Genomic DNA, 24,126 nt, shown 5'->3' with positions numbered 1-24,126 from the left:
AGGTCTGGTTGCACCGCTCCCTTCCCTGCCCCTTGCTGTTGGCTCAGATGGCACATGCCTCCTCCGGGAAGCATTCCCAGGGGCCCAGCCACCTCAGGGACTCTTCTCTGTTCTCTGGTGAGCAGGCACAGGATGATCAGAGACCCCCTCACTAACCATGCTCCACATCTTCTCATCACCCCCTAACAACAAGCCTCCCGGGGAACAGGGACAGTCCCGTGCTTCCCTGGGGCCTCTCTGGCTGCCAAGTGCAGAAGGAGCTGGAATACTGCGTGACTGATAGGAACCGGGAGTTAGCACATGGCAATAAAAAATTAATTTACGAACTTCATGGAATCATTCATTCAACATGACAGGAGTTTAACATAAAAATATGGCTTTGAAACCCCTGCCTCCGGCTGAGTTCCAACTGAACATTCAACAAGCCAGGTGCAACGACGGACGCTCATGCCACCCCAGGAGGTTGGCCACCTCTCCAGACTCCAGTGGCTGCAAAGGGACAAGCTGGGGTTTGGCTGGTGCTGTTTCTCTCCCATGCTACACTGTGCTCCCCCAGTCTGGTACCCCCACACCCTCAGAACCAAGTGAGAGAAATGAGCACCCGGGGAGGAAGGGTTTTCCTGACACAACAGCAGCCGATCAGCAGCAGAACCAGGAGGCTCCTCCACGACCACCCCTCTTACTGACTTCGCCACAGAACGCCGGCTCTCAACGGGGAAGAAGACAGCCCACAGTCTGCAAACAAGTCTGCTTCAACTGAGAGGGAGCTTGAAACCTGGCTGTGGCTAGCTGGAGCAGCCTGGCTTCAGAGAATGTCCCCAGTCTGAGTTGGTCAGAGTAAAAGGTTAATGAGAAGGACTGGAAGACTTGGACTTGGCCTCAACTCTGCAGATTTCCCAGATCTTCAAGTCCTGCTGTAGCCTTCTTCCAGGCCCAGCCATCTGCCAAAAAATGTCCAACAAGTCCCCTTAGCTGACAAGTGGCTCAAGAGGCTGTGGGTTCATACCAGCGCCTCCCATTCTCCACACTGGAAGGACATGGACTGTGGACACAGGCGGCGGGACAGGGCAGCCCCGTGAGGAACTAAGCAGCAGCCCCTGTGCAGCCAGAGCTCTTCACTTTGCCTAAGAAACCAACCCTCCCATTTTCACATCCTCCTCACCTACCGATGCACATCCAGTGCAAGTGCCCCGTGAGTTCTCTGAAAGGTAGACTGTCACCCAGGCTGTGAGAGCACAAACACAACCGGAGGCGTGTACCCCCATGTGGCAGTCTATTGAGACACTGACCTGGCTGGTGGCGAGAGAACAGGCGGGAAACCTGGCTCCCAGTCTCATCAAGCTCCCCCTACTCTTTTCTCGGGACCCAGTTTCTCCATGTGCTGAGGGGCTTGGGACCAGGGGTCCTTCTAACCTCAAGAATCGGCAGAAACCCTCCTGAAGGCACAGGACACACCTCAATGTATGTAAGTCACATGAATTTTTCTGGGGAAATATCCTTAACATGCAGAGTCTGAGGAGTCTAGGACCCAAGGAGTACTGAGAACCAAGATGAGCTTTGTAGGCTCCATCTCCATTGAGGAAACCCATGGGGGCGTCTCAGGCAAACGAGCACTAGGCACTGTGTGCTGGGGGTCAGGGTGGGAGGGCGACTCCAGCTCCTGCACCGGGGCCCTTCCACACAGAGCAGTGGGATGGTGAGGCCCGTCTCCTACAGGCTTTCAAGTGGAACCCAAGATACCCTTAAACCGGACAAATGTCACTAAGAGGAGGTGGGCTCTATGCGTGTCAGCTGAGCTCAAGCTGTGCCCCATGCAGCACAAGGGCCCATGCTCTCATGGTAGCAAGTGGCAGGCTCAGTATACAGCAGGGCACAGCTACAGGGAGACAGGGAGCGAGCAGAGCTTAAAGCCCGGATGGTGTGTGGATGCAAACACAAAGCATCTTTATCTCAAGAACGTCCCAAATTCAGTCAGGGCAGCCACTGGTACAATGCAACTGTAGCACGGAGACTCGTTCATAGTACAGCAGTGTCTGTGGTGTGACCACTGCTGACCTGCTCAACACTGTCTTAAACCTCCTCATTCCCTGAAGCATGCTGCTAGTATTTAAAAGTTTGCCAAATGTACGAAAAGAAGAACCACGGGGCAAGACCTAAGATTCTGCGATTTGGAGGTCTCTGGGGATCTGCATGCAGAGTCACCCACCTGGGTCTGAGGACACAGATCCAATTAAATCCGGTCTTTTTGGCCTGGAGAAGTCACTGGGCTGACAGGGTCTGGGGGTTGGGGATTTCCCTAAACCAGCTCAGGTGGTGAACAGGTCCAGGTGGAACTCATTCAAGACAAACTAAGGGGGAACTTTTTTGTCTCCAGAAACAGCCCTGGTAATTGGCAGTCAGCTAGGGAGATACCCTAATCCCGCCCCACTCAACTTATTAAATAAGTGTGAGGATGAAGTGAAAGCTGCCGACAGCCTCAATTGGCCCCTAAAGAGACTGGGGTTCAGCTGTGGCTGCTGTGATCAGCAGAGAGAGGGCTCAGGGGAGAGGGTGGGCTCCCGGGAGAGTTCTCCTCTCCTCTTGGGCCCTTAGCCAGGAGGAAGATGTCTAAGGAGCTGTCAGAGCTAAAGGGGAGAGGAGGCTCCACCATATGGGGATGGAACAATTTGTGGTCGTGAACGGCCCAGCTCAAACAAGGTCATACCCAGAGTGGTCTGGGCCAAAGGAGACCATATGGACTCTGGTTACAGCAAGAAGTCTGAAGCCCAGTGTGTCGAGGGGAACTCACGAGGGGCACTTGCTAAAGGCTTGGCACTCTCTTAGGGAAAAGAAGGGCACTGCAAATTGTTAGTGAGAAATGAAGCAAAAACGAATGATTAGCCTAAGAGATCTGGCAAAAAAAAAAAGAACGAGGAACCATTCAGAGGCAACCACCACTTACTGAACTCCTGCTGTGAGCGAGGAACTGCTTCTTGTGTATTTAGTCCTCCCAACAGTACACAGTAAGCATCAGTGTTAACGAGCATCATCTAATGGATAAGGAAATAGGGGCCCAGAGAAGTTAGGTGACTTGCCCAAAGCACTTCACTGATAAGAGGCAGAGCTGTGGTTCAAACCTAGGTGTATCAGCACGTCAGATTCAAAAGCAAAAACGGGAGCACAGGGTCTCTACTCGCAGGGCAGGCCTGTACCTTCTGAAGACAGGCACTTTTGGGTGCAGCATCCCATGTCCTTCTATCTCTGCAACAGACTCATCTGTCAAAACCCGAGCAGTGCACACCACTGCCACCTTTTCTGCAGGATGAGGTTCACTCTCCTTAGACCAACATTCAAGGCTCTTGGCAAACTGGCATTACTTTCCTCTCCAACTTGAGCCTCTGCGTGGACCAACCCAAAGATCTGCTCCTTCTACAGATCCCCAGTGGTCTGTCTGTGCTCACACTCCTGCTCAGAGACCTTGTCTGCTCTCTTCTCTCCAAGGGCCATCTGAAGTCACACATCCTACTGTTGCCACTACTTCAACAAAAAGCCAGCACATGGTCCTCTGAGTTCCTGGGAGCACTGAGACACCACTGAGTTGCCACATCTTTGGAAGCCCGATGGAAAAGGGCATGGATGCCCGCGCTGTAGCCTGGAGCTGGCGGGCACTAGCCATGTGCCCTGTGGGAGCAGGGTGGACACAGTACCTAGGAAGCCACCCACATGAGGATTTAACAAGACAGCAAATGGGGAGGGGATGAATCTGGCAAACAGCCTGTGCTCAGTAAGTTTAGGTGAGAGAAGGCACTCCCTTGGCACCTCCCCCACCACGCCTGACAGATGATAAAGGTCCAGGCTGCAGCAGGCCTGATGCTATACAGAAACAAACACGGTGCATATAAGACCACCAGCAAGCTGCAAAAGCTCTTCTTAAGCATTTGCTAAACAAATGCCAAAAAGGACACAGGTGCTCTTGGGTTCCAGAAAGGAGATCTGTGGAAGGCAGGTGGGGCCATTCTCCACCCCAAGGCCTATACAGAGTTCAAACCAAGGTGTGACAGGACAGCTGAAGGGCTGAACTTAAGGGAAGGGCCACCCCTCTGTTTCTGGTATTTGCACTTAGAAACCTGAAGGCAACAGACTACAGACCTCCCTCTTCACCTCCTTCCTCAGTATTCCTTTCCTTTAACCTCCAATACAAAGTATTTCCCAATTTACAAATTGGGTGGCTTTCAACATCAATTTCATAGCCAACAATCATGATTCCGATGTATAACTATTAAAAAAAAGAAAAAAAAGTGATGCCACAACTAGACGGATGCTCTTTGTCAGAACCACTAGCCTACCCATGTGACAGGACACTGTACAAGTTTTCAGCTCTAAAAAGCAAAAGTAAATACAAAAACAAAATGCTATGTTCTTGAGACATAATTACAGCAGAGTGAAAAATGCAAATAAAGACCCAGAAGAGCTAGACCCATCAGTCAACTAATCAGAAGCTGATTACAAAGAGGAAGAACACAATACAGCAAGACTCAGTCATCAAATAACGGCTGTGAAAGCAGACCTGGATCTGTGGAGGTCACCTTGAGCCCAAGACGGTGTTTCATTTTCAGTGTTTTTTTGGGCAGGGGGCGGAGAGGCGGACAAGAACCTGCACACGTTCTGAGATACTTCTCTGTTACTGTATTATGCATGGCAAGAGCTGGTATGAAAGAACAGCAGGACTCAACAGCTGTGGAGTACGTACTGCATGCCCAGCACCCCTAGGCTAGTTTTACATGAATTTTTCAATTTACTCCTCCTGAAAAACCTATGGGCAAGTGCTGGCAACCTCACTTTCTATGTGAGGGCTCCCAGACTCAGATGTCTAAGGTTTAGATGGACTGAGGCCAGGAGAAATTTTCATCTCCACGGCCCATGCCAAGCACACAGCAGGTGCTTAATACATGCCTGTGGAACAAGTGCAATTTCCTAGTCTGGTTCAAAGTTATGTCTCAGATTCCACTCAAGAAACAGAAGCCCGTCTCCAATCCCATCACTTCTCCCTTTGCTGTGCCTGCTGGCCCTCAACTTCCCCTCCTTCTTCTAAGAGCGACCTCCTGTCCCACAATGGCCTCACAGGATCTGTTATTCCCCTGAAGGACTTTCGCTCACTGTTACTATGGCGTAGAATCCCATTTTCCCAGGGTCTGGGAAGCCTGAGGAGAAGTTCAATTGCTTTCCTTTCCCATCTTTGACAGAAGGCCATAGGGTCTCACCTCAGTCTCAAGACACACGCACAAGGAAGAAACTATGCAAGAATCTGGAGTCCCCCTCCTAGGACAGCACCCACCGTGGAGCTCTGAACATGCCGGGGCTGAGGGAGGAAGGGAAAGAGGGCTGGGCCGAGTGGTCCTTTCATACTACTCGTTTTCTAGATGAGGCATCCAGGGCCCACTGTGTGTGACCTGTCCAAAGCTCCACGTAGGTAAGTACGTTAGACGGAGCCCGGACTGGAACCTGGCAGCCCCTCCCAGTTCTCAGGCCTCGATCCAAGCTTCCAGCGGGGCCATGGCGGGGGTGGGGAAAGGAGCAGCGAGGTGTCACAGGATAGATTCTGGATCTGTTAAGTAGAAAACTTCTTACCCCCAACACTCTCAGTTCCTTCCACTGAACTCTACCCGGGCCGTGCAGAATGAGGCTGCGGATTCTGAAGACACACCTGGGTCTGCCTATGCTGTTATTACTGTAACGGCATTTCATTTCATCTCAGTGAAATTCTAAAGAGTAGGTGGGAAACTGGAGTTCTGGGGACTGCCGTCCTCCTGCTACAGGACTTCCAAAACACTGGGCTGGAGCGATGTGCTTCCGAAGGCTCTCTGTGATACACCTGGGAGGTGCCCACGCCCCGAGATGCTCAGGGTGGGGGTAGGGAGGATGATCTCTGGATCACGTCAGTGGTGACATCTGGATTTCAGGTTAGGCAACTGGCCTAAACTCCTAAGCAATTCTTTTTTTTTCTTTTGCGGGGGGAAGGTAAAAGTCACCCTGTTGTTTGGTCTTGGGTGTGGTATATTCACACTCATTTCTGCTGTCCCATGCAAACCAACGATTCCATCCAAACATTCATCACATCCAAGCCTGCAATCTGGTTACTAACAACAAATGAGTCTTTGGTTGTGACTTCCAGCTCTCCTTACGTCTGGTACAAGGCTGGGCTGGGCTGGAAAGGCCATGCATTCTGCCAAGATCTGACAGCCCTCCTCTCTTTCTGTCCATGCCTTAGCTCTGCCCTAGACTGGAACTCTCTGGGAGGACATGTCTTAGACATGTCTGAAAAAAGCAGAAAGGAAAAACACAAAAGGGTGCTGTACACGATATTTAAGAGCTTCCTTTTTGCAAAAGGATGGAAGTAAACAGAATGAGTCAACTGGCTCACATCATCCGTGACTCTTCCATTGGAACGGAAGGTTAATACCAAAATCCAACATGATATACCATATCCCCCACTTGCTTTCCACTACTTCTCCAAGGCCAGGTCTCAGAATGACAAAAAGCCAAGGTTATCTACTATTCATAAGATTACCTGCCCAGGCCCCACATCTGGCTCCTTTGTGCAGTCTGGGAAAATACAAGCATTTTCATCTTCCTCATTATGCCCTAAGGTGTGCCTGGGTGGCTCTAATCCATTCCTCCCGAGTCCCCAGACATCACTTTCTCTTACAAAGAAACAAAATACAGAATTCTGACCTGTGTACGACGCAGGCTGAGTTATAGCTTTCCCCTGGCACCTCTAACTGAAAGCAAAACTCCTTTAAAGTTAGGAAATTTATTGCAGTATTTTATGGTATTGATTTATTTTAAACTCAGCTGGCAGTTTTAAGGCCTGCCATGCCTCTGAATCCTCGAAATGCTGGAGAAGGTCTCCATTTCCTTTGATTCTGTAAAATCACACAAGACTCACTAGCAGAAATGAAAAGAGGGGCTGAGAGCTAATACGCTACTGCCCTAGTTTATCAACGGAGAAGGCAATGGCAAGCCACTCCAGTACTCTTGCCTGGAAAATCCCTTGGATGGAGGAGCCTGGTGGGCTGCAGTCCATGGGGGGTCGCTACGAGTCGGACACGGCTGAGCGACTTCACTTTCACTTTTCACTTTCACACATTGGAGAAGGAAATGGCAACCCACTCCAGTGTTCTTGCCTGGAGAATCCCAGGGACGGGGGAGCCTGGTGGGCTGCCGTCTATGGGGTCGCACAGAGTCGGACACGACTGAAGTGACTTAGCAGCAGCAGCTAGTTTATCAAGACAGACCTTGGGCATTCTCTCCAGGCCCTGGTCTCGAATGCCCCTCCAGCTGGGGATTTCACTGCAACAGTCCTCTATCCCCTCACCGACAAGGCCACCGTGTGCCAGGGCGAGTTTCAGACAAACCCTGAGATGTGATCACCTCACTTAGCACTTGGCTTACGAAGTGCCCCTAAACCTACCTTCAAGAACCAGCCCAAGGCACCACCTTCTCCAACAAGCTTTCCCTCCACTCTCTGCTGCTGCTGCTGCTAAGTCGCTTCAGTTGTGTCCGTCTCTGTGTGACCCCATAGAAGGCAGCCCACCAGGCTCTGCCGTTCCTAGGATTCTCCAGGCAAGAACACTGGAATGAGTTGCCATTTCCTTCTCCAATGCATGCAAGTGAAAAGTGAAAGTGAAGTCGCTCAGTCGTGTCTGACTCGTAGCGACCCCATAGACTGCAGCCCACCAGCATCTTCCGTCCATAGGATTTTCCAGGCAAGAGTACTGGAGTGGGTTGCCACTGCCTTCTCCACCACTCTCTGCAGGCTTCCTGTATTTCTCCCCAGCCACGCCTACAATTAAGTTTCCTCAAGTCCGTGGCTGACTTGGGAGTCTTAGAGGACAAGAGTGGGGTCTATGCTATCAAGACCACTGCTAGGCAAGTGTCTGCCATAAGACGGCTCTTGCTCACCAACCTGACTTGGCCTCAGAATCACTCAACACAGGGCTGCAGACAGCTGTATCAGCAACAGGGATGAAATCATGAAAGCCCTCTGCTCTGGTCAGTAAATGAGCTGAAAGATGGGTCACGGAGAAACCCAGCAACCCCTGCCATTTTGCTTTAGAGCCTCATCAACCTTTACCTAAGCTCACATAGAATGGGCTTCTTCCAGGCCCGGGGATCAGAGACAACAGGAAGCCTGTGAGTCACGTCAGAGCCTTTCCTCATCCTGGCGTGCAGACTGTCCTGTCAGCACCCCCGCGGTGCCAGTGCTGTCCTGCTGCCCCCACCTGGGGCGTGCTTTGGGTCCCCTGCTTTCCAATTTTAACCTCTGTCTGCTTGTGTGGCTTCTGCCTACCGTTGCCTGGCCCCTGGTTATATGGGCGCCTCACCATCCCAGTCGTGCCTCGCCTGCCCACATTTGAGGCTGTGTCAGTGTGACATAAGAGGGATCGATCGCGCAGGTGATCTCACCTGAAGGAGAAGGTGGCCCTGCTGCAGGGTGCTGTGCCAAGACCGTCAGACCATGAAGGATGACTGCGGGCATCCTGGGGGCACTAATACCTGGGCGCCTCTCGTGTGGAGCTAACAGGACGGGGACCCAGCATCTGCCTCAAAATATAAACACACCAAAGCTGCTTTGAAAGAGGCTCCAGGAGGCAGGATGGAACGGTGGAATTTCCAGTCAGGTACCTGGTTTCAAATCCTGACTCTCAGAACTGTAGTGAATTCTCAGCTTCCTCATCTGCAGAATGATGGCAGAGAACAGAACAGTTGCCCAGATGATGTGATAAATAAGATACTGTATGTAAAGTGCTTCATTCAGGGCTGGCGATAAAAGGATGGGGCCTCTGCCCTGCACAAATCAGAGGGCCCCTGAAAAATAAGTTTTTATAACCAGGAGCTGCTACTGCTGGGGCAGTATCTGTGTCCCTCGGGTAAGAGGAAATGGGAGTTGAAAGGACCTCAACCATCAGGAGCTTGGCTCACAGCTGGAGGATTATAAGAGCTATTTTGATTTGCCCAAAGGGATGCTGCCTAGCCTAGGAGGAGCCAAGGATGCCAGGGAGGAGGAGAAAGTGAGCAACAACAGCCCTGGGGCAGGCCTGTCCCCTCATGGATGTTTTGATGTCCTGCAGAGCTTCAAGGGACAGATTATCCTTGGGGGCAACCAATCCTGTTACATAACAGACAGCTCGGCTTCCTCGTGTTGATACAGCAGGAGCAACTGACAGAGAGGGCAACAGCAGGGCAAAAGCTGGCACTCAGGGAGCGGCCTGGCCTGACCACTACCAGCCTTCCCCCACTGAAACTCCCAGGAAACCCAGCAGACAGACCCAGAAGCAAGGGACGGCCTGCACATTGCATACTGGTGGTAGCTGGAGCTACCAGGTCTTCAGTGAACACTGAGCTTTAGGTTCCCAGGGAGACGAGAAGCAAACCCACACCCCTCTGCTCTCATAGCTCTGTAAAGTCTAGTGAGACAGGGCAGAACAAGGCTGGGGCCCCCCACTGATAGACAGGGACTCAAAAGAGGCTCAGCAGCTCTAGTTCTCCTTGGATCTAAGATTAACAGTCACTGCCTAAATACCCTTGCCTCCATCTCTCTACTTTAACTAAAGTTTCCATTCTTTCCAAGGACCTAATAATCTACTTCAACTTCCCTGGTGGCTCAGATGGTAAAGCGTCTGCCCACAATGTGGGAGACCCGGGTTCGATCCCTGGGTCGGGAAGGTCCCCTGGAGAAGGAAATGGCAATCCACTCCAGTATTCTTGCCTGGAAAATCCCATGGATGGAGAGGCGTGGTAGGCTACAGTCCATGGGGTCGATAAGAGTCAGACATGACTGAGCGACTTCACATTCACTTTCAATCATCTACTTCAGGGTGAGGTTGGCACTTTCCGCTTCTGTTCCTCCCATCTTTTCTCTGGGCGGTTCAAGATTCTCCCAGACACTAAAAGGGATGGGCCTCTGGGGTATGAGCATCAAACTTCTGACCTTGGTCTCTTCAGCAGTTGTACTGACTCTGAGAAGCCTTCCTTGCTCACTGTCCCTTGGGCTGCCTTGGTGTTTACCAGCATACTCCGAACTTTCTCAGAGTAGAAGAAACCACCTCCCAACTGGAAACTGACTAAGTGCCAGGCACTTCAGGACCAGGTTACTCATCTCAGAATGTGTGGTGCTAGGGAGGCAGAAGTGCAATCCACATGATGCTCAGTTGTTTGTTGAATTTTGAAAACATTTGAGATGTATACACAATTCCATACACATTGGCTAAAGCTAGGGATTTAGACCTAGGTTCAAATCTAGGCTTTGACCCTTACAAGCTCTGTGGGCTTCAGGAAGTTTCTTGAAAGCACCCAGCCCAGGGATGGTCATTATCATCATCTTTGGCACTGTTAACCCTCCATCAGAGCCTGAGCCTTCTAGACTCAGGAAGTGATGCTCTGAGTGGAGGTCTCACACCCCCAAGAAGCTAAGTCTTGTTCATGGTCTCCTCCTGCTTCTTCCCACAGCGAGGGCAGTCCTGTGAGAGAAAGGCCTATCAATTCCTGGGTTAGTTCTGATGGCTGGGTCAGGAAGTCGCTCTCAGGTGCAGTCTGGACACTAATCTAATCTCGGGTTCTCAACCACTCACTTAAAATCTTTTAAAAATTTATAGCCCCACTCCTATCCTAGGACTCTGTTTCGAAGACTTTGTCATTTAAAACAAACCACATTAAATACCGCAAACCCCCCCCTTTAAAAGTTTTTAGTCCTATTTTTTATGAACTTGATACCTATAAGGTGACACAATTTGGGTTTAATTACAGCCAAAAGGAAGAAAATTATCTGAATGGGTTTCTACAGCTTCAGTGTAAGCACATACTGCTGCCTGTGAGATGAGCGGAAAAAGCTTTTGAATCTCCAGCGAAGGGGGCTCAACTAGAGCGCTGTGTTAAAAAACCTCAAATTCATAAAACAGAAACGAAACCTGAAGCCCAGGTCAAGCAGCCAACCAGATACCCAGCACGGTAGCCCAGAGCCACATCTTAGGACTTCAGGCCAGTGAAAAATACATCATTTATTATTTCAACATTACTCTTCCCAGGTGGCGCTAGTGGTAAAGAACCCACCTGCCAATGCCCGAGATGTCAGAGACCCAGGTCCGATCCCCGGGTAGGGAAGATCCCCTGGAGGAGGAAATGGGCAATCCATCCCAGTATTCTTGCCTGGAGAATCCCATGGACAGAGGAGCCTGGAGGACTACAGTCCATGGGGTTACAAAGAGTAGGACATAACTGAATAGACTTAGCACACGCACACATTACTTCAAGAAATTAGGCTCAATTTCTTTCTGATGTGGAGCAGCCACCAAGACAGCATATGGTACAAAGAACATTTTCAATGACCCCTCAAATCTACCAACATCTGAGTTCCTTCTTTAGGCCTCAACTGCCCACTCCACATAATGTCATTCAAGGCCCTGGCTTCAAAAGGCCCTAGTAACTGAGGTCTGTGTATCAGACAGCAAACTTGGCTGTGAATGCAGAGTCCCTCATCCCTCAACACCCTCCCTGGTAACGTGTCGGCGGTGGCACCTGGAACATTAGTTTGGCTGGCTTCCTGCCTTGGGTAAGGCTTTTGGCTGGCTGGTAGGGACCATTAGGAATTATTAAATATCTTCAAAAAGTGACAAATAAGGAAGTAGTAAGACCCATCATTGAATAACCTTTAAAAAAAGATACATTTTTCTGGAACAAGCTATTGGACAGAGTTGCCTTAACTATAGCTTTGCTTCAAAAAAGAAAGCTATTTATTTGGTAATCCTCAGAAGCAAGGCAACTAAAGACCACTGTCTTCAGAGACAAGACAATGCTTTCACCTCAAGCCCAAGCGTGTATCTAAAACTCTACCATTTAGTATTTCATTTAGACAGTTTATACAAGGCACTTTCACAGCCTCTTGCAATTCCCCCAACAGCCTCACTCAGATAAATATGATCTACTCCATTTCACAGACAACAAAACCCAGAGAAGTAAAATAACTTGCCTGAGGTCACACAGCCTAAAAAGCACAGATGGGACTCAGGCCACGAGGCAACACTCCTTTAAGAGGAATCCCGAGTTTCCAACCCAAAGTGCATTTCCATTCAAGGTCTGCAAAAAACTAAAACCATTTAGCCCCAATTTACACATTACTCTGAAATCTACAGTCCTAGATTGCTGAGCGGAGAAGGCAATGGCAAGCCACTCCAGTACTCTTGCCTGGAAAATCCCATGGATGGAGGAGCCTGGTGGGCTGCAGTCCGTGGGGTCGCTAAGGGTTGGACACGACTGAGCGACTTCACTTTCACTTTTCACTTTCACACATTGGAGAAGGAAATGGCAACCCACTCCAGTGTTCTTGTCTGGAGAATCCCAGGGACAGGGGAGCCTGGTGGGCTTCCGTCTATGGGGTCACACAGAGTCGGACACGACTGAAGTGACTTAGCAGCAGCAGCAGATTGCTGAGGCATTCTTTCATCACGCTGATACTGGGGACAACTGGGTTTCCTTTATGCAGCTAGAATGTGATCCATGACCACAGGTACGGTAAGAAAGCTGGCCAGGAATCAGGTCACACAAGCTCTGCCCATTCATTTGGGACTTTGAATAATTTCTTCTAAGTCTCTCCTACTTCTCAGCTCCCCATCATGGTAGCAGGAAGAGGCATCAAAATGTGTTCTGCTGTTTGGCAATACATGAAGACAAAACTTTCAGTTATCCGTCTTTTTCACTTTCATTCTCTTCTAAGTGTATGGTGAAGTTTTCCAGAAGTTACATGATGAGTGATGCAGCACCAGGGTACACATCGGAAGCAAATGAGAATTCAGCTGACTATCGTCAAAGCAGATGCTGATTTGCAAAAATATAAAACAATGTCACCCTACTGACTAAACATGGGCTTTCCCGAGTGGCTCAGCGATACAGAATTTGCCTGCAATGCAGGCGATGCAGGTTCGATCCCTAGGTTGGGAAAATCCTCTTAAGAAAGAAAAGGCAACCCACTCCAGTATTCTCACCTGGGAAATCCCATGAACAGAGGAGCCTGGTGGGCTACAGTCCACGGGGTCACCAAAGTTGGACAGAATTTAGCAACTGAACAACTCACTAAATATGCTTTTGGAAAGTTGTTTTTCATAAATTATGTGTGATGGCATGTAACTAAGTTATTCATTTGAAGGAAACATTTAAAACATCCTTGGCCATCTCCACATTTGTACCTCTAGACCATTCTCTCACCTGAACTTGAGACTCCTCCACCTGCCCACTCAACTTCTGTACTTGGATTCTGAACAGGCATTCCAAACTTTCAGATGACCAAGACCTAAATTCCTCCAGCCAGACCTGTTCTTCCCCATCTCATTTGATCCTCTCTATGCTTCCAATGGTTTACAAAGCCAAGAACTTGGAGTCATCCTTAATTCCTTTCTCTCACATCTTATGTTCAATCTAGCATGAAATCCTACCGGTTGACTTCAAAATTCACCCCAAATCCAAGCATTATCTTTCCTGCTCCACTGTTCAAAGCCATCTTTATCTTTCACCTGGGTTATCAGAGTAACCTCCCATCTTAACCCCTCACTTGCCCCCTCCAGCTTACTTTTAGCACAGTAGTTACAATGATCCTTTCAAAAGATCAGATATCACACAGCTGAAAACACATCAATGACCTTTCATCTCACTGAAGATTAAAAGCCAAAATCCTGACAGTGGCCTGCAATGCCTCTTCTGTTGTTCAGCTGCTCAGTCTGATCTTTGTGACCTGACCCCACAGACTGCAACAAACCAGGCTTCCCTGTCCTGGAGCTTGCTCAAACTCATGTCCTTTGAGTCAGTGATGCCATCCAATCATCTCATCCTCTGTTGTCCCCTTCTCTTCTTGCCTTCAATCTTTTCCAGCATCAGGGTCTTTTCTAATGAGTCGGGTCTTCGCTTCAGGTCCCAAAGAATTGGAGCCTCAGCTTCAATCCTTCCAGTTTGACTATTCAGGGTTGATTTCTTTAGGATTGACTGGTTTGATCTCCTTGCAGTCCAAGGACTCTCAGTTGGCTCATAATTACCTCTCTAGCTTCTTTTCCTATATTCACCTCCCTGATCACTATGTCTAGCCTTCAAGCTGTTATAATGGTTATTGCCTCTGAGATTTTCTTCCTCTAGAAATCCTAGTGTCTCACTCCCTCAACTCCTTCTAACCTTTGATCAAAAGTCACCGTCTTTAAGGAGAAACACCCCGATCTCTTCCACTTGGAAGTACACCCCTATCCCTCACCTCTCTGCATTCTAATTTCACTTATGTTGGTCTACACCACCTCCACCTCCACCCTGCCCTGCCAACCCATAGCTAACAGTTATGTTTGTTCATCTCTTCAGGATACATAAGTTCTACAGTTGCAAGCATTTGTTGGTTTTGTTCACTAATGTATCTTTTGTGTTTGAAACAGTCCCTGGCAAACAGTTTCTCAATAAACATGTTGAATGAATATATAGAACTAGTTTCTCCATCTATATATAAAGTTTGATTGGCAGAAAGGGGAGTTTGGACCTTCCCAGCCCAAGCCTCTGATTCTCTAACCAGCCAGATACTTATTTATACCACAAGTGATTTGAACCTTTGGTACACCAAGGTTCAGCTCCCAGTCACAAAGACTTGGGCCCTGAATCTGGCCCAAATTCTAAGTGTTCAGCTAGAACAGAGCAGGATAGGCACCACTAACCAACCACTGTCCTCATTAGCTGTCAGAGTCTGGGACACTTGGCAGACACTTGACACTATGTTCCTGATCTTTTCTCAAGGTCACTTATTTCTCCTACCTGAAACAATACTCCTATTTAGCTTTAACTTTGCCCTGCAACACAGCACAGATCCCAAGGGTGGGTGTCCAAATGGGAGCCACAATTTCAACTAGTTAGGACAACCCCATAACCCTAACCCAAATTCAGGTCCCTCTTCCAATGATGACCTTCTTCGTACCCCAGGGCAAACTTGAATTCTAAGCTTTTTTTAAAAGTGGAAAAGATGAGATGGGAATTGCCAGCATGAAATTCAATTAAAATACTGTCCAGCCAACTCTTCTTAGGCTTGAAGATGGTACTACCCCAAACCTAGCTTTAAGAATGCTGTTCTCTTACTGGGCAGTAGGACAAAGTGGCTTGGCACCTGGAAGATAGTAAGTGTTTGTGGAATGGAAGAATTAAACCTGGAGTGACTCATTTGAGGAGTTCACTGACTCACCATTAACCAACTCCAACCAGAAATGTAAGGGTGACAAAGGGAAAGAAGGGACTAAGAACCCACCCAGATAAGGGAGAGTTCTGTGTCCCAGGTGCTGAGGCTCCTTGCTCATGACCACAGGGATTGGCTTCTACCTATCACCTCCTCTCAAGGCTTCAGCAAAATCTAAGACTAGCTTATTTTCAGCTTGCCATCTTGAAACCAAGAAAAAAGGGGCTGGGGAGGAGGGGCATGAGTAAGATATTGCTGTTGCCATTGAGTCACTAAGTCGTGTCTGACACTTTTTGCAACCCCCCATGGACTGTAACCCACCAGGCTCTTCTGTCCATGGGCTTTCCCAGGCAGGAATACTGGAGTGGGTTGCCATTTCCTTCTCCAAGGGGATCTTCCCGACCCAGGGTTTGAACCTGCATCTCCTGCATTGGCAGGTGGGCTCTGTACCACTGAGTCACCAAGGAAGCCCCTATCCTTAAATTAGCAGGATCTCGGGTAAATGACATAACCTTTTGCAGGGATGCAAAGATGAAACAAAATGGTACATGTGAAAATACTTAGCATTCAAGGTGATCAATGTCCTTTTCTTTTCCCCTTAAGGAAAATAAATCAAATCTGACCAATACACTAGCCAGCAAGTGTATCAATCTCCCAGTATCTATTATTTCCACACTGGCCAGCTGCCTTGCTAATTCTGCCCCAAAGATCCAGGGCATTTCTCTACCCTCAGTGCTATCCGTTTAGGTTCAACCACATCTTCTTACTAGAATGAATCAAACAATTGGTCCAACTGGTCCTCTAAACTCCAGTTCAAATCAGCATGCACATGCTGAAGTTCTTAACGCCCTGTTCTGCTCCAGCTTACAGATGGCTCCCAAATGCCTACTAAGTCAAGGTCAGATTCCAGGGTCCCACGTTTCATCTTATTTCTAACCTTTTTTCCTTTGCTCACATCTCAGACTCTGGTCCAACTGAACGACCACTGCTGTTCCTGATATACACTTCCGTACGCTTTTACCTCTGCTCTGTTCATGTTCTTGCAGGTCACTGTTCTCCTCAACTACTACCTGTCTTCATCTTTCCCTACCCCAAACTGCTGGGCTGCTGCTGGCTTCAGCTCCCTTACAGAGACTAGGCCTTTTACCCAAAAGGTCCCATTTGCTTCCAGTTCCCTACTCTTGTTTCTGGGCACCATTCTCTGGAAGGTCAATTTCCTTACATTGTAAAGCAACTATAAAGATTTAATGATTCTCTCCTTGACTAAGTTGCAGAAGTCCCAAGGATGGGGCATATTTCCAATTTTTCTTATCATCATTTTTCCAAAGCCTAGCACACTACTTGACAAATTAAAGTCTGCCACCAATCTGTTAAATAAGCAAAGATTTCTCTATAAGAATCCACTCACCCACTGTTTACAGTATCTAAAATGGAGAAATCATTTGCTATCTGAAGTGGGAGAATAATTACATTATGGCACCTATAATGGAACATCAATTACTTTCCAGTAGTCATGTATGGATGTGAGGGCTGGACTATAAAGAAAGCTGAGTGCTGAAGGATTGATGCTTTCGAACTGCGGTACTGGAGAAGAGTCTTGAGAGTCCTTGGACTGCAAGGATATCAAACCAGTCAATCCTAAAGGAAATCAGTCTTGAATATTCATTGGAAGGACTGAAGCTGAAGCTCCAATACTTTGGCCACCTGATATGAAGAACTGACTCATTGGAAAAGACCCTGACGCTGGGAAAGATTGAAGGCAGGAGAAGAGGATGAGATGGCTGGATGGCATAACCGACTAGATGGACATGAGTTTGAGCAAGCTCCGGGATCTGGTGATGGATAAGGAAGCCTGGTGTGCTGCAGTCCATGGGGTTGCAAAGAGTTGGACACAACTGACTGAACTGAACTGATGCTTTCAAGGAATGACATGGGGAAATGTTCAGGTTAGAACTGAATGGAAGAACAGGAAACTAAACCTAAAACAGCATGATCTAAACTACAACTACGCAGAACTGGATGTGTATGTAGGAAGGATATGAACTGGGGACAGTGTTTATTCTAAAAAAAATTGTACTTTTGCACATTTTCTACAGTAAGCATTTATTAAGAAAAAGTGTTTCTAAAAATCTCTAGACTTTCTAATTCGTACTCAAATAATCCCATGCCTCCTCATCGAGACTTGGGAGGAATCTGTGGTAACGAGCACTTTATTTCTCTTCCACCCTGCATTTCCCCCAACTCCATTCCCCGGCTCCCCTCCCATCCCATGGGGCCAAGTCTGAGGAATCCAGCAGTCCAGGAAGTGCACATGCAGAGCAGAAGGAGGTACACTCACCTAGTTGAAAAACACCCAAGATGCTTTGCCCTGAATTTTAAGCAGCACATGTGACCTGGTCCATTCTGGTTTCAAGTTCAAAGGCATCAGGCCGGTCCTGTGGGTTAGCAGCTAACATATCTTTCAAGAGCTGCTTGATCCCCTCAGACATGGAAGTCCTGCGTTTCTGGGGGATGTGCAACTCCATCTTTGGGTTTTCTAGCAGCGCCTCACCAACAGGGACGATCTCAGTCCCCTGTTTGATATAGGTCCCCAGGAGCTCCTTCTTGGTCTCAGAGTCAATGAAAGTGATTCTTTCTATCATTGCCCAGATGATAATGCCCAGGGCAAAGATGTCAGCCTTGGCTGTGTAGTGTCCCTCCCAGACTTCAGGGGCCATGTAGAAGTCTGAGCCACAGGCTGAGGACAGCCAGTATTTATTCACATTCACATTTTTGTTGTCTGGATTGCCCTCTTTGCCTCGGGGGGCCAGACCAGCACAGACCTTGCTTAGTCCAAAGTCTGCCACCTTGAGGATGGGGGTGCCAGACCGCTCTGTGATGAGGATGTTGTCTGGCTTTAGGTCCCTGTGCACGATGTGGTTTTTGTGCAGGAAGGCAATGGCGCTTGTGAGCTGCAGCATGAAGCTCTTGTTGGTGGCTGGGTCCGGCCTCCGGGATAGGACATACTGATTCAGGTCTCCACCTTCACAGAATTCCATGACAAACCAGAGATAGCAGGGTTCCTCAGCGTAACCCAGGATCCTTTCTCCTAAATCAAGGGAAGACCAGAGAGAGCCTGAGTGAGATGGACGCAGTCACACCACTTACAGACTACAGAGATGTGGCACATGAGAGTGGGGATGACAGGGCTGACAACTGCTTCGATCCAAGAGGACCAGCAAAACTGGCATGGAGCTAACTACACAAGAAGACCCAACTCTACTCACACAGGGGAGTCAAGGGATAACATGAAGGGAACCCTGGCTTACTGCTGATTAGCCAGGAGGAGTTCACCCTGCCCAGTTTCCACTTCTGCTTCTTTACCTGTCAATGGCCATGTGTGAGACAGAGTACCAATACAGGAGCCTGACCTTCAATTTAAAATTTACCAGCACCAGAGAAGGAAAAAAATAGCCCCATCTACTGAAATGAACCCAAGGCTCACGGAGACTTAAGAGTTCACAGACTCAAATCTGTGACTGCAGAGCCCAGGGCCGCTGCTGCGAGGCATGAAGACACGTGAGAAGACCGTCAAATGTCTGTCACCCCATGTGAGGCCAAGACCTCCCCTCCAGGCCTCCCTGCTTGGTGCAGGATTCTCGTCATCGACATATCTAGAACGGCACTACCATTTTACTTCAGACATCTTTCACCCAGTGTGTTCTGGTGGCCCCCCACACACTGAGCACCAGTTAGATACGTGAAAGGCCCATCTCTATGAAGTTTAGTTTGAAGAAGAGAACAGATCTTTAAAACAGCAAGCATCCCAAGATGTGCATCGGCATCAAGGTCAAGTTTTATGAACAATAAAGAGTGGGCAGGAGTCACCAGATCTAAAAAAGTCCAAAGGGGCAGGACTAGAGTGACCCTAAGAGACAGGCAGTAAATCAGCAGGAACAGCCAGATGGGAACTCTAGGCTGAAATGGGATGGATAATGAAGCCCAGAACAAAAGAACCAGAGAGGTGTAAAGAGGAAGTCTGAAGTGGGTATAAGATATAATCAAGTTGTGTGGGCTTGAAACTCTAGTTCTGCCTTCTCCAGAAGTCTTTCCTTTTGAAGCACAGAAACTCCAGGAAAGCTGGTGACTGGCACCCAAACAAATCCCAATATCCTTTATAAAGCAATAACAGTTCACTGAAACCTTAGCAGGAAGTTATCTGATGACTGCAAGAGCCCAAATAGCTTGAGCCTAAGTAGGCAGGTGTCTCATCCTGCTGATGAGGAGCCTGGGCCTGCCCTGGGTGGTCACACAGATCTTTCATGACAAGTCCTCTGACCCCTAACACGGTGTCTTCATCCTACCAAAAATGAAGGCTGCACCCCATCACACAAGTCTCTGCCAGAAGGTTCCTTTTACCATTTACTTTATTACAAGGAGAACAGGTGATTCAGATGAGACCCCACTAAGCCCCCAAATCACCAAGGCACACAGTCAACAAAAAGCCAGTGGTTTGGGAGTTTTAGGTTGATGCAAGAGGGTGACTAGATGGACAAGGCAAAAGTTTTAGGTTTTTGACCATCATCTGACAGACCACATTGCCCCTGTAATTATATAATTTGTTTATACTGCTCACAATCAAAAGCAATATAGGTAGAACCAGTTTAGGGCAGATGGATTTTTTTTTTTAAAACCAGTTGTTTCCTGTCTCCTAATCCTCTTTCTAGGTCATCAGCTCTAGCGGGTTGAGGCTCTATCTAAAAAGACTGCAAAATAAAGCAATGATTTGAGCCCCGATCAATCTAGACTCCAGAGTGAAGGAAGATCCATAAAAAGGAGACCACGAAATGTTTGCTGATGGTAGAGCCAGAAGAGCCAGAAAGGAAACTATTAAAAAGCCATCAGATTCCTTCTGCAAAGGCCACATCAGAAAACAGTGAGACTTCTGGTGGGGTAACAGAGGGTGGGGATGATTATTTTATATACAAAGTTGGTAACTATGGCAACTGAAGTAAAAAGAAAACAACTCTGCAAAAATGACTACGTAATGGTTAAGTTCAGGTTATGAGAATCCAGGGAAAGAAAAAAAAAGGTGAAAAAGTGCCCTCAGTCAGTGAGTGGGTGGGTGGGTGGGTAGAGACACCCAAGACTGAGGGACTTGCTCTGGAGAATAAGCTAAGGTCAGGAGACACCTAAGGAGGGGGCTGTCTGTTAAGATGACAGTGCTGGACAGGAAGCAGACACATCAGTGAGTGAGACGGAATGGAAAGTGGGGGGACACCGAGACATGTCCCCAGGACAAAAAGCACTTCTCTGCACAGGCAAGGGCCTTGGGCTTATTTTATGAGAAGCTGCAGCATGTGTTTTCATGCAGGAATCCCAGCTGCCCACAAAAAATTGGAAAGGCATGTCAGAATTCTGGTCCTTTCCTGCAGGCAGATTGCCTCCCTGGGCCTCTTTTCAGTGACCTCACATCACAGCAAGATGGAGGGAGGGCACTGGACACACTGGGTGCATTTCTGTCATGAAGCCAGCAGCAGAAGAGTAATAGAGGGCCGGAAGTCAGGTCCAGGTTTAGACCCCAATTCTGCTCCCTGGTTTACTGGGTGACTTTGAGACCGAGTATGACGGGAAGTTGGCTAGAACATGGGGTGAGTCCCTGAACCTCTCAGCCTCCATCTTCTCATCCACTTGATGAGAATGACACACCACATATCCAGAGGTAAGTCACAGTCAGCGGAGTATAACGTGCTTTGGGGGAATCACATCCTTGCCATCTCCTACACCATCATTCCCAGCGGATCTCAGCCAAGGCCCAGCAAGTCACTGATTTCAGTACTCCCAAGTGCTGGAGGCCAGAGAATTCACCTCTCACATGTTAGGCAAAGATGAAACAGAAACCAGAAAATGAAAGTGGGTGATTACATCACATTTCTCAGGCTGTAACAGCTAAAACTCATATTCTACCTAGAGCAGGCCACTTTCACGGGCATTTTATTACCTTCTCCAAGTCCAGCAGCCAGAAGACAAACTTTGTACTTCAAAACATAACCTGTGCCACAGTTCACAGGGATATAATTAAAAAAAAAAAACCAAGCAGGCGTCTCAGCTCATTTCTCATGGGCATAAGTAGCACTGAAGCTGTCCAACAAAATGGGCTGTATCGAGAAACTTGAGGCCTGCAGACTCGGCATAAGGATAAATCAATATGAGCTATGGAAAGGCAGGCACTTCCTGGAAAGGGATACAAAATACCCAGAATTTTATAAGCCTGTTTCCAAGCATCCTCCAGAAAGACTTTTTAAAAAAAAAAAATGAAATATAGCTGATTTACAATGTGTGCTAATCTCTGCTATATAGTAAAGTGATTCCGTTATACACACATTCTTTTAATATGCTTTTCCATTATAGTTTATCACAGGATACTGAATATAATTCCCTGTTCTATACAGTAGGGACTTGTTTATCCATCCTATATATAATAATTTATTTACATCTGCTATGCTCTAGTACAAGTACATGGTCATACTAGAGTACACACTGCTTGTCAGACACCAGAGATGTGATAAGTAGCAGTCTCTGCCCTTCTGAAGGCTTCCAGTCCCTAGAAGCAGCTATGTGAATAAAGAATAGGAGGCAGGTCTGCCTGAGGAGTAGGGAAAGGTGGTTACGATAAGAGAAAGGCAGGCTGAGAGCAAGTGGCTCATGTACTGTGTCTCCCAGGATGAAGAGAGTGAGCGCACACAGCTCAGGGGGCTGCATACTTGCAGCGAGGGACCCACGTAATCTTCCACAGAAGAGAAGTGGTAGGAGACGGGGAGAAATGAGGCTGGAGATGACCTGGAGTCAGGTCAAAAGAAATGGCGTCTGGCAGACAGAGAATGCAAACTCTAAGAAACGGCAAGTGACTAAAAGTTCTTGAGGTATTTTAGAAAAATACACTGCTTATTGAAACTAAGAAGTCACTAATGTTAAGTCAGGCATACCATTTAGGTAAGACATCCAAGCTGACAACACTCTGGCTTGCCACTAAGTGCTGATTTCAGAGATGTCAACATGTGGAAGAACACATCTGAGAACCAGGTTCCCTCTGGAGGCAGGAGTTAGAAATGGAAGACAGACTAGCGGTCAAGAGACGCATCAGAAGAAGCGAGAGCAAGGGAGGAGACAAGAAGGGGATGGGAAAAGGTCTTGGAGATTTAGAACAGAACTTAGCAATGTGTCACGTGTCCATCACATGTGACAGGAAGGACGAAGCCAATCCTCTCCGCACTCCAAACTCACATCTACTCACACGACCCTTTCACAAGCGAGGAAACGGAGGCTATGGTCTCACTGCAGTCTCACAGAGGCAGACCTCAGAGTCTCCACAGCCTGGGTTTCTAACCGTGATGCTTTCCCGCCACCTCTTGCTGCCGGCAGAAGTTAACACCTGGATGTTCCATTTCCCACTTGGACGCAGCTCCTTACGTATGCCCCCAAGGAGTTTAATATTCATCAAGGCCAATCACACAACATGGTGATGCATTTTTCATAAAGGATTAATTATGATTTTGATAAGTATGCTGAGATAATTCAGCAATATTTATCACAAGTCTTCAAAAATGCTCAGTCAATGTGACATAAAAATCCCATTCCAGGAATTTATTCTAAGAGAAGAGAACCAGAAAGACAGAACAAAAATCTACCAGCATCAAAAAGCAGCACACCAAGCACTAAAACACACAGAGCCGATCGCCACACCACACAGTAAAGTGAGGAGCAGAATGACTGTCCACGAGTAGGTAATGACCAGTGATGGCATCGCCACCTTAGTCGAACGCTTAGAGGGTCATGCCTTACTTCAGCAAAATTTACTTAACCGAAAGAGAAAGGTCATGTAACACATCATAAGCAGAGTTAATGTGAAATAGGAAACCAGGTACAAAATTTTAAAGTTATGTTCAAAAAACATTATAAAGGAAGCCAGAATTGAGGTTTGAAAATTTGTTATGACCACAGCCATCCCTATTCTGTATTTAATATATAATTTTATATAATTTAAGTTATATAACTTTTAACTGAAAAAGTGGTTCAGAAGATCAGTCCCAAGAAGATGCCGAAGACAAGGACCACCCAGCATGTTCTCCCAAGATGAGCTCGTAGACCAGGCCCTGGTCCCGATCTCAATGACCTTGAGCCGTGTCACTATAAAGAGGCTGGGTCCAGTGTCAACACCACAGGCTGTGTTCAATTCAAAGTACTTCATTAATCAAATGTCACTGTGCACTAGAGAACAGACCCCCTCCGAGTGGCTGCCAGAGCAAGATACAGTGTCCAACAGAGCCCACGAGGCCAATGGTGAAGTCTCTGGCCCAGTGGCCCTCCTGGGGTCAAAATCACCCACTCTGACACTTTCATGGCTATGTCACCCTAGACCAACTTCTAAAAAAGACCCCATGAATGGTTCATTTCTTATAAACTTGGAAGAGACATGTACCCCAATAGGCTGGTATAAGGCTTAATTGTGACACACAAAGCATGTTGCAAGGTCCCTTCCTGGACACCAGAGCAGATAACTATCCAATATTAATCATGTTAATGTGTCATAAAGCAGCAGGTCAAGAACTGGAAAGAACATCTGGATATAAACCTAGACCCTGACCCTACACCGCTACAAGTTACTACTAGTATGACAAGTTACTCAAGGAACGCTACAACACTATGAGTTACTCAACTTGATGGATCTTGATTTTCTTGTGTGTAAAACTAGGTAACAGAAACTCTAACCTAAAGTGGAGAGGATTAAATGAGAGGATGAACCATGAAAATAAAATCTAAGGTTAGTTATTAGGACCTGGAACATTCCGAGGACCTTGTTAAAAATGCAGATCCCACTGGCCAGGCAGACGGGCCAGTAACCCAGGGCAGTCCTGGTTGTTTCTCTC

At 47.7% G+C, this 24,126-nt stretch overlaps 1 protein-coding gene across 1 annotated transcript in view; it reads right to left on the bottom strand.

The window, feature by feature from the left end:
- Window positions 1-24,126, bottom strand: part of STK35 (serine/threonine kinase 35) — a 44,424-nt gene that overhangs the window by 13,021 nt on the left and 7,277 nt on the right. Inside the window, exon 3 of the mRNA XM_055432779.2 lies at window positions 17,559-18,308. Within this exon, the coding sequence (XP_055288754.1) occupies window positions 17,596-18,308 (713 nt within the window). The 3' untranslated portion in view covers window positions 17,559-17,595. The remainder of the gene's footprint in view (window positions 1-17,558; window positions 18,309-24,126) is intronic.

This window comes from Moschus berezovskii, chromosome 15, assembly GCF_049115385.1.
Source record: "Moschus berezovskii isolate FMDL1 chromosome 15, NW_MosBer_1.0, whole genome shotgun sequence".
NCBI lineage: Eukaryota > Metazoa > Chordata > Mammalia > Artiodactyla > Moschidae > Moschus > Moschus berezovskii.
This window is presented reverse-complemented; position numbering and strand designations above follow the sequence as displayed.